The sequence below is a fragment of the Gymnoscopelus braueri genome (assembly GCF_963280865.1).
Source record: "Gymnoscopelus braueri genome assembly, chromosome: 18".
Lineage (NCBI taxonomy): Eukaryota > Metazoa > Chordata > Actinopteri > Myctophiformes > Myctophidae > Gymnoscopelus > Gymnoscopelus braueri.
The window spans coordinates 38272569-38284437 of NC_137618.1; the positions used below are offsets into that span (position 1 = coordinate 38272569).

At 42.2% G+C, this 11869-nt stretch overlaps 1 protein-coding gene across 1 annotated transcript in view; it reads left to right on the forward strand.

The window, feature by feature from the left end:
* The first annotated feature begins 506 nt into the window (after positions 1-506).
* Positions 507-11869, forward strand: part of fam124a (family with sequence similarity 124 member A) — a 26195-nt gene continuing 14832 nt past the window's right edge. Inside the window, exons 1-2 of the mRNA XM_080412425.1 lie at positions 507-760; positions 4161-4192. Of these exons, the coding sequence (XP_080268551.1) occupies positions 672-760; positions 4161-4192 (121 nt within the window). The 5' untranslated portion in view covers positions 507-671. The remainder of the gene's footprint in view (positions 761-4160; positions 4193-11869) is intronic.

The window sequence follows — 11869 nt, forward strand, 5'->3', positions numbered from 1 at the left end:
ACATTTCAAATATGAATTGCTTACCCTATGGCCACGGATGTTATAATTATGTACGGGTTCTCAGAAGTACCTGTATTTTCCGCATTGTTCAATAAAAAGCATTTTAATGTAATTGGTGGCCATTTTCTTATAGAGTTATAATGTATCAGATTGCAGTACACCTTCCAACCGATAGGATCGCGTAGTTGAAAGCATATGGAAAAAATACGAAGAAAATGGCCACCTATTGGATTAAAATGCTTTTTATTGAACAATACAAAAGACACAGGTATTTTTGTGGACCCGAATATAATTGTAACATCCTTGGCCATGGGGTAAGCACTTTATATTTGAAATAAAAACGTTTATGTAGATGTACGGGTCAAAAAGGGAGTAAGTGTAAACACACTAATAATCCATGACTGTCACATAATATATGACAGTCAGTGTATCAGGGCTAGCACTGGAGCAGCTTTAGATGACGCAGTGAGCAGAGCAGCCTGTTGCTGGTCCGCTGTGTGGAGCTCTATGGAAGTTCAGGACTCCAAGGGAAAGCATATCGGTGCGGTGTTTGTGTCTCTCTGCATGTAAACGCGCATTCTTCTATCTGATAATCTCTCAGATCGAAAACGGTCGTGCCGCACCGTTTCTTGCGCTTGTATTTAAGAAGACGATGTAGATAAGAAGTGATAATGATGATGATGATGATGTCCTTGTCTGAGATGGAGAAGAACGCAACAACAGAAGATGAGTGCGTGGATTCAGGAGCAGAGACAGGAGGGTGAGTTCATTCAGTCCAAATTGTATGTGTGTGAGTATAACAGCTTTAAAAAATCATTAGGAAAGTTTCATATTATTATTATGATTAGGCAACCTGTACACCAATAGCTTTATTATTACCAAAAGATTTTTGTTTTCATCGTGAGACTGCCGTCCAATAACTATTAAGCAATGAGTTTGGTATGACAGACAGATGCACAATATGAGCTGCTGCAGAAGAATATAATGCGGTAATTCATTGGTTATTATTATGGAGCCATTAAATTTGACAGGCTATAACTTGGAAAAGGTTGTTGGAATTCTTGGACTTTATCCACATGCCATTAATTGCACTAGTAATGATCAGGGCATATGGAGGAGAGAATACTAATAACATTAATGTGGAAAGTTCAGCAAATCATCTTAATCACCAACACATTTCGGGGAGGGAACATAAGTGAAATTAAAATGCATTGAATGTATTGCTTGCTATCTGGTTCCATTTGTACACTCTTAAGAGTTAGAGTAAATTAAACCTGAGAATTTACTGTTTGTGATAATGATAATGAACTTGATCTATGTAGCACTTTTCCAAACAGGGTTACAAAGTGCTTTACAGATTAAATATAGCCATAAGAGAATAATAATAATAATAATAATGAGTAATAATTAGAAATATTCAAAGTATAAAATACACATAGTATGTAGCCTAATTAAAAGCAAATGGCATTCAATTGACATCAGGAAAATGTATACATGGAAATAATCATGCAATAAAACTGAGAAGGCCTTGATTTAAGAGTAGCTTTTCAGACTTTGCTTGCCATAGATCCTCAGGTAAGGCATTCCAGAGCCTACTGTAGGTGCCCAGGCCACAAAAGCTTGATCACCCATGGTGTTGTAGCAGTGTGGAAACAGTACAACAAGAGCACACTTTGCTTGATTGTTTGTGTTGTGTTGTGTTGTGTTGTGTTGTGTTGTGTTGTGTTGTGTTGTGTTGTGTTGTGTTGTGTTGTGTTGTGTTGTGTTGTGTTGTGTTTTTGTGAGACCCTAAATTGCCCGTTAAAGGTATAGGTCAAACCAGTGTGAAGTTATGTCGTGAGATTGTCACAAGTCTTTAAATGTTCTCATTTGCTGTGCCTTAAGATTGTTCGCATCATCTTCTGGCCAGACAAGGAGATGATGATAAGGGAGGGCTACAGTCAAAACTACCTGCTGGCTGCTGCACACTGTCACTTACGGCCTGAAAAAGAGTGGCCTGTCATTTAAAAATGCTTCTCTGTCACTGTTCAAGTTGTATTCATTTCTACAGGGTTAGGACAAGGGCAGGGTAACACGATGTTATATCAAGGCTTGTTTTAGGAGTCACCTGAGACTATAACTATTCCATTAGCCCTCACCTAGAACCAAACAACAGAGTGTGTGTGTGTGTGTGTGTGTGTGTGTGTGTGTGTGTGTGTGTGTGTGTGTGTGTGTGTGTGTGTGTGTGTGTGTGTGTGTGTGTGTGTGTGTGTGTGTGTGTGTGTGTGTGTGTGTGTGTGTGTGTGTGTGTGTTATGGGAAAACATGGAAAGCAAAAAACTTTCAGCTCAGTCATCCGTGGAAAAGTGCTGATGAGAAGGGAAAAGCAGGGATCTCAAGCTGATAACTTGAGACGCGCTCAGTGCACTGGGGTCATATCCTCCACGGAATCTCAGCATTGGCTCACGTTCCCCCCTCCTCCTCCTCCTCTTCTTCCTCTAACTCACTCTTCTGTTCCCACATCAACTGTTGCTCAATCCTAGCACTCTGATCGTCTCTGTCATCATCTCCATACTCTAATTTTCCATAATTCCTCTTTAACTGTCTTTCAGTTCATCTGTCTAAGTCTTTGCTTGGCTAATTTTTTTGTATCCATGCTCAGTGTCTTGTTTCCACCCCTCCTACCTTTTTTCCATCCATCCATCCATACATACATCCCTCCCTCCACATTTACAGCCCTTACTGTGTCTATCAGTGTGTATAGTAATCAAATAAGTTAGATAAACTTGACCCGCTCAGGTCTCCACACACCAAGTCTTTTAGTGTCACTCTCCAGTTGAACCTCGCATGCATGACCGGGCCGTAGCCGCTATCCGCCTCACTTTGTTTATTGTCTTTGGACGGAGATGAAGCCAGGCGGTGTGGCTGCACGCTTTCGAAGGCCAGACTGAGAGAACGCCAGGCGAGACGCTGACTGGCGCTGCTCGAGACCCGGCCTGCCAAACACACACCCACCCAAGGGAGCACTCAAAACAGACCCCCAACTACCACGACCACCTCCTCCATCTCTCGAAAGACTCGTAAACCTTCAGCTTTATGGCTTCACAAAGAGCAACTCTCTTTTCCGTCCCGACTTTTTCCACATTTTGTCATTCGGCTCCTCTGTAAACATGGAGATTCGTCTCTGTGGCGGGGAAGGTGTCAAGCCTCTGTCTGTGTCTTTCCGTCTGAATTTTCCGTCCCATCTTTCAGCACTTGTATTCCACGTGTGATTTACTTTGGCTTTGCTTCTTTTCTTTTACCACTATCTCTCCAACCTCCATTCCTTTTAATTGACTAGACTACTAATGCCTATTAGCCAGATTGATAACGTCCTGCTGCAGGAAACAGACTGGTCACTCTGGTTCCTGCCGTCCCCCGGGTCGGCCAGACTTATTGGGTTAGCTGTATAGTCACACAGTGGGGGTCTGTGTGGAGTGACAGTGTCTTCTGTGGTTGTCATCTGACTCCCTATAGGACAAACTACCTAGAACGAGCAGTGACAGATGCTAATAGGGAGTCAATGTTACAGGAATGGGTTAGGAATGGAATGACGTTCGCGCGGTGCAGGCTAGTTTGTAGAACCGTTCAGTGTGTGTGTGTGTGTGTGTGTGTGTGTGTGTGTGTGTGTGTGTGTGTGTGTGTGTGTGTGTGTGTGTGTGTGTGTGTGTGTGTGTGTGTGTGTGTGTGTGTGTGTGTGTGTGTGTGTGTGTGTGTGTGTGTGTGTGTGCGCATACATGTGGCCATCTGTGTATCGTCATATCACTGTAATTACACAAATTGTCGGAAATCGTCTGGCTACGCGAGACAAATTTTCACCTAATCCACTGAGTGCACATTAGCAGCCCTATGTCATCTGTAGCGCGCACACATCCCTTTCACTGTTCAATCTGGGCATAAAGAAACAATTCATCATTATGTTGAAAAGTGTTTGTCTGTGTTTGTGTGTCTGTTTTAGTGTAACTTTGTAGTTGAACATCTCCTACTGTTTAACCAGATGTAGGCTGTGGCACTTCCCCTGAACTAGGACTGCATCAGCTTTTAAATCATTCTGCTTGTCCAGTTTACAGTATAAACTCCTGTCTCCTCTCTCTGTTTCTTGTCCCCCTTCACTCCCTCTCCATCTCTGTCTTTTTACTGCAGGTCTGATTACAGTCCCATGTCCTCGGCCAGCAGTAAGTAAACCAATGCTGACGTAAAACATCTCTGCCAGCGACAGAGAGAGCCAACGCACACACACGCACACGCACACGCACGCACACACACACACACACACACACACACACACACACACACACACACACACACACACACACACACACACACACACACACACACACACACACACACACACACACACACACACACACACACACACATGCAGACGCACAATGGTGCACATCCACTTGCATGCACACACACTATCAAGATAGGCCTGGGGCTTTATCTCCCCAATACACCCTGACTTTGTGTGTATTGTACACTGACATTACGAGCACAGAGGGAAAGACAGGGAAAGACAGGGAAAGACAGCTTCACTGAAGGATGTAGAAACGAGAGGTTTAGGTGTTCATTATGGGCCAAATCTCCGCTTAAGTTAAAGGAGAATTCCGGACAAATTAAGTGTTATCTTTGATGTCTCGTTACTCACCTACCGATGTGAAAAGTAGCGTTCTTTTTTTTCATATATTCCCCTGTCGTCATTTTTTAAACCCCCTCCGTTGTCATAATGGGAGCGCGTGGCTAAGGGAAATTCGTCTATTATAACCGACGCAAAGTTGTTTTTTTCACTACTAGTATTCATAGTAGAGTCTCATGATAGTCAAACATGCGTTGAAACTATCTGCGAGGCTGCCGTCAATGGCGAACGATTTAACACTGGTTGCTTGTTTCCAGATTCTGGCAACACGAGTTGCCAGGTTCTGGAAGAAACAAGCAACCAGTGTTAAATCGTTCGCCATTGACGGCAGCCTCGCAGATAGTTTCAACGCATGTTTGACTATCATGAGACTCTACTATGAATACTAGTAGTGAAAAAAACAACTTTGCGTCGGTTATAATAGACGAATTTCCCTTAGCCACGCGCTCCCATTATGACAACGGAGGGGGTTTAAAAAATGACGACAGGGGAATATATGAAAAAAAAGAACGCTACTTTTCACATCGGTAGGTGAGTAACGAGACATCAAAGATAACACTTAATTTGTCCGGAATTCTCCTTTAAAGGGCCGTCCACACACCAAGGTTATAACTATACTGATCACTATAACGACAATTATTTGAGCATCCACACTGATTAACAATTATGTTCTGTAAACATGTTGATGGGTTGAGCGTGACAGCCCGTAAATTCGGAAGGATTTTGATTGGCTGTCGTCAGTGTTTCCATTGTTCAGCATTGCTCTGAAAGTGATCTCAGCAATAAGATTCGCTGCTGTCGTTGTTATAGTTGTGCTGTGGACTCCACTATCCACTTGAGTTAGACCAGTGTTCTTGGTGTGGACGTCGCAGCACTCCTCGCTTTCTGGTCAAATGGGAGAGTGTAAAAGTCGACCCATAAGGGTCAGAATTAAAGTAGCACTCATGTTTTTAACTGTGTAGGCTATAGTAAACCTGACGGTTCATGGATGGCATGCAGTTAACCGTAGTCGTGGTATATAAACAATCCACCACCAGCACCCCCGTGTGCACATTTACGTATGTGTTGGTGTGTGTGTGTGTGTGTGTGTGTGTGTGTGTGTGTGTGTGTGTGTGTGTGTGTGTGTGTGTGTGTGTGTGTGTGTGTGTGTGTGTGTGTGTGTGTGTATTTGAGTGTGTGTGCATGTGCATGTTTGTTTACATAGGTTCTGACCTCTTCACCCCAGTGTTGCTGCCAGGTCCGGACACTTTCACAATGGAAGGATTATGTCCAATATTAGCCCATTAATCTGGCCTGCAGGAAGCTGGGTCATCATCACACCCACACACACACACACACACACACACACACACACACACACACACACACACACACACACACACACACACACACACACACACACACACACACACACACACACACACACACACACACACACACACACAGGCACTGACCCAGTGTGTGTGTGGCGTGGTCTTTCCTGTCATGTTTCCTGTGTCTTTTCTGTATCAGATGAGCCTCTGACCGTCATTGTTACAATCTTTGTCTCTCAATGCACAAGGACAGGGTGGGAATACATGTGTGCTCACTACTAACACACACACACGCACGTGCGCACGTACACACACACACACACGCACATGCACACGCACATACACACACACACACACACACACACACACACACACACACACACACACACACACACACACACACACACACACACACACACGCACACACACACACACACATACACACAGTCACACAGTCAAAAGACAAGACAAGGACATAGACTTGAACGTGAGACAAAAATCAAGCGTTGTCATGAAGAACTACACAGTACACACACACACATACATTGTGTAGTGATGTGAACTCATCTGGGTTGTATTTCTAAAGAAATTGTCTATGTCTTAATGCTGCTGCCAGCAGCCGTTTATTCACCTGCCAATCACAAATTAAATGCAGTCAGGACCTTCGCAGCTCTGTCAGAGAAACACTATAAACCACCATGGGACATCGATAATAGACTGGGAAGAAGGAAACAGGGTTCACTCCCCAAGTCTACAGGGGCACAAGGAGGGTGGTCCCATGGTTGAGGGTAATACAAGACATGGCAAGTGGAATGACATATTATTTCTGCTACACACATACACACAAGCATGTACATGTGCAGTGCACATGAACACAGACACTTTTGCTCTTCCAGTTATTCAGTGCATGAAAGGCCTGACTTTGACAATAGTAACACTTAAGGCCTTTTTCCCACCGACAGACGGAGAGTCAATGAGGAAGAAAATGATTTTCTTATCGTGTGACAGGTGGAGGCAGTCTTGCAGAGCTCCTCCGGGCTGCTTGATGTGACTTGAGAGTAGGCAGAGAGAATATCTGTGTAGTGTGTACACAGCAGGTACACAGCAGGAATAACTAGAGGCAACCACACTAATTAATTTAACTCTGGGAGTGTGCAAATGGATAAATTAACACTTTGGGATTTGACTGCGTATGCGGCTAACAAGACAAAGAGATGGAGGATGAATCCTAGTTGCCAAAGAGACAATTACGGAACGTGTGCCTGTGCCCTGGCTTGCGTCCATCAAGGCATAATGTTTGTTTATGTGCGTGTGTGTACGTGTGTCTGTAAAGTATATGTGCTCAGGCATGTCTGTGTGCAAAGGTGCATATCACACTCATCTCCCCGTCTCCCGTCTAGTATATTTAGGTTTCGATAGAGAGCAGAGTGATGTTTATACAGGTGGTTCTAGACTCCTGCCCTTTGACCTCACGGCAGATCAGTCATAAGCCCACTGGAGTCGGCCGCCTTATCGTAATACCCCCCCACCCCACACACACACACACACACACACACATGATGAAATGTGTCGTTGTAATATATTGCAGGCCTTCGCTTGGGGTGAATAGAGTAAAATGTGTTGTTAAATCTGCAATACAGAACTTATTTTAAATACTATAACTAGTACTACTACTGTAGTCTTAGTAGTAGTTGTTGGCAACTATTCTATTCTTAAAAAGGAAGAGGAGATCCGAACACCCTAAAAATGTGGAGGAAGTAAAGTTAAAACATTGCCAACACGTTTCAGTGTTAAGGCCTTCATCAGGGCGAGAACTTAATTCTATTCTATTCTTGTTTATATAGTGGCAAGCAACTGCGTTCTTAAAATTTTAGTGGCATCAATATATATCTGTAAAAGTGCTGTTGGGTGATGTTCTTACCATAACCCACCAACATGAACTCCCTGGAAACATCAGGGACAGGGACATCCTCTCCCTGTACCCAATGCATGGGCTTGTGATCCAGTAATTTGGGTTGGCATGGGGCTTGAACCGGCCATTCTGGCCCTGCAGAGGGACCTGCAGGGGGTATGGTACTATGGGACTATGGTACCTTCAAACTCTATACATTTTCCTTGGGCGTTTAGTCGTGCTTTGGAGTCAAGAGTAGGATGACCATGGTAGGCTTTGAACCGTTGATCTTAGGAACATCTGAATACATTGACTCACCACACGTGTTCTTCCATCACAGTGTGAAAGAGCCTTTCAGTGTCTCCTCCTCTATTAATATTTGACTAAGAACCAAGCTCCAAGCCTCACACTGGAAGTTCTTCAATCTCTCCTTATAAGGGAGTGTTGGAGTTTGGGTTTGAACCAATGATTTTAGGAACATCTAGAGAATGTCTTAACAAACTGAGCCAGCTAGAGCACTTGCTGTTCTGTGTGTGTTCTGCATTTACAGTAGTCCATTGTCTTGCATGCTCTTTAGTGAAACATGACAGCCATGGTACAAACTTCTGAAAAGCATCTGAGGTCAAGGTTTGAACCACCAACCTCTGCAATGAGAGACATGCATCTTACCGCTGCATCACTGCGTTTTGTACTTTAGGCATTGTCTTGCATAATCTTCAATGACAGATTAGAGCTAGGCATAAACTTGCAAAAAACCCATCCTTTGGTTTTGCACAAAGAACCTGTTTATTAAGCTCTCGCATTTACTGTACCACAGAGTAATGGGAGATATTTATAAAAACAAAACACACAACCTAGATTAGAGTCACTTAAAAACGTAGAATAAAACTCATCCTTGGTTTTGAACCACAAACCTTCTGTTAGTTTACAAAGCACCAAACGCAGGCGAAGGCATGAATGCTGCTTGCTTTTAAAAATATATATCTATATTAATTCCAGGCAATTTTGACAAGTCAATGCTTTTTTTACCTCTAAACGTGTACATACCCATTTTAACTGCCACCCATTTAGACCTGAGTCCGGTTTTAAAAACGCCTTCTAAATCCTAACCTTTTAGGAGTTTTCAGAAAAACATTTCCTGTTGCTATATACATAGCAACATCTAAAATGACACAGATGCTTTCCTAGTTTTAAACGTATAGGATTTCTCGGTCAGTTGATATAAACGGCGCTGAGACAACTTGTGTTGTTCACGTGCTGCTTGCTCTAGTCTAGACACATAAATCACAGTATCTATAGGAATTTTGCGTCAGCAATTGTTCATGTTTGTTTTTTATATGAACATAAATAAAAGTGGTCAAATGGGCATGTGTGTGTTTGTAATGTGCGTGCACGTGTGCATAACAGCCAGCGGACCTCCCATCAGAGTAATGAATGCTTGTGGGTCAAAGGGTGCATAGGTCAGTCTATGAAAACAAAGACGGCCATGTGCTGGACATGGGCTGTGTCCGAAATCACTTATTCATCCACTACTTCCCTACTCCCTATATAGGGAGTTCTATGGAGAGGACTAGTGAACAAATGAAAAGAAAAAACTTTTCGGACACTACTCGGCTCGCCATTAATGATTGCAGTCGCAAGCCAGATGTACTTTTTTCTCATATTTTTTAATGAACAATGCATGATGGTGTACTGTATACTATACTGTGTAGGGTTTGCGATAGTTAACATTGGTTTCACCCTACTTTTACCCTAAGATGTGTCCACTATATGGTTTAATAATTCTCACATATATTTGACCACCACTACAAAATGGTGTAATCAGTATATGGTGCACTATGTAGTGAGTGATTTCCTACACGGCTATGCACACATGCATACATAAGTATTCCAAAACATACCAGACAGTGTAATCGACATAAATACAGACTTGAGGAGGACATGTGTGATTCATAATGCAAATACTCATAAAAAAGACATTTAAAAGAAATAAGTCATGTTTATCATATAAAGTTGCCAATGTGGAGGCCTGTAATTTCATACTCTAGTCAACTCAACTATAATACAAAAGACGAAAAGGCATAGTTTTGACATGAGACAAAATAGAACAAACGAACAGAAAGGAATAAACATTTCATATAAGGAAAACCAAAGTTATGAATTTCCACCCCGTAAAAACAATACATCTGTTACTATATCTGCCACTATTCTAACTGCCTCATTCCATTACCATTACTTCCAACCATGCACCATATGTATATATTTTACTCTACTCACATCAAGAATATTTTCCATTTCTGAACTGTTTTACTTGTCCTTTCATTCAATCCCTATTCTTCTTTCCTTTCCTGAAAACTACAAATGATGGGAGCTTGTACGAAAAATTGTTTCACACCTGTAAACCTATAGATAAAGTTGAAGTTGAGCGTTTGAGGACATTTTAAGTAAATACACTCATGAAGTGTTGTGCTCATTGGGCAATCTTTACACCAAATATCTGATTTATACTTGAAATGCTTGAAATAGCCGATCTGCAAGCTCACAACATGTCACAGGTGAGCTTGTAGAGCAGCTGCTATAAGTATAACTCAGTGGTAGGGATAGTGATGAAGGGGCGCTATATTCTCTCATGGACAAGTATGTCACTCCATACACTAAAATCCTGAGTGTTCATTTAACTCTGATAGTGTACAAATGTAACCATTTGTACGCTCTTCAGGCGGTAATGGTCCCTTTAGTGCCTATACTCTCAATCATTTAGCTGGGGACCTGCTGGAACTGCAGTTACAAATGGATAAATGAACACTGCAAATTTGACTCTGTAGCAGATGGCTGCTGGCTGGAATAAACACGGATGTACTCATACATCTATGAGTGTGCATGTGCTTCAGTATATTCATGCGTGTGTGTGTGTGTGTGTGTGTGTGTGTGTGTGTGTGTGTGTGTGTGTGTGTGTGTGTGTGTGTGTGTGTGTGTGTGTGTGTGTGTGTGTGTGTGTGTGTGTGTGTGTGTGTGTGTGTGTGTGTGTGTGTGTGTGTGTGTGTGTGTGTGTGTGTGTTGTGCGTGCGTGCGTGCAGTGGTGGAAAAAGTACTCAAATGTTTTACTTAACCACTCAAACCCTCTAGACAGTAATACGGATCTGAGTTGGCTCAGTACTTGGACCGCTTTTTCCCCTCTTCACCAAATCTCTTTGCCAAAAATAGCCGATCTACAAGATCACAACGCTGGTAGATCTGCTTTTTCAAAAGATTATTCTACATTTTGAAAACTTGAAATGGGACATTCTGCATAATGAATGCTTTAAAGCATATTTCTATGCCAATACCTTTGCACTTTTACTCAAGTAAATTTTGGACACTGGACTTTTACTTGTAAGAGCTTGTAGATCTCCTATTTTCATATAGCCGAAGTATACTGTAGGCTGAAGTGGTTAATGTATGTTTTGTAATAATAATCCAAAGTAGCTAGTAACTGTTTAAAAATAATTGTAATGTAGTAAAAGTACAATATTTGTCTCTGAGATGTAGTGGAGTACAAGGAAAAGTATTGAACATTGGAAATATAATTGTACTTAAGTACAGTACTTGAGTATATACTTTACTTTCCACCACCGCATGCATGAATGTGGTATGTCTACTTGTGTGTGTGTGTGTCTTGTGTTGCCAGTGCGTTAATGGCATTCATCTGGGTGTGAACATGTGTTTGTCAGTGGTAAAATGATGAGTCTTCTTCTCCACAACCCAAAACACTTGCCTCTTCCAGACTGCAGCGCTCGTTCATCCACAGTAATGTTGGACGAAGCCCCACTCTGGAAATAAATGGCAGGTTAGCAGAACCAGTAACATATGTGCACCCAGGCTACTAAACAAATTGTACAAGTCACTTGTGCTGTGGTAAATATTTGTTAGGCCTCTGTTAACCCATTCAATCCGGGTAATTTATTCTATTTCTTTGGGCTATTCAAAAATAGCAGATATACAAGCTCATAGCGTGACACAGAGTTCCGTG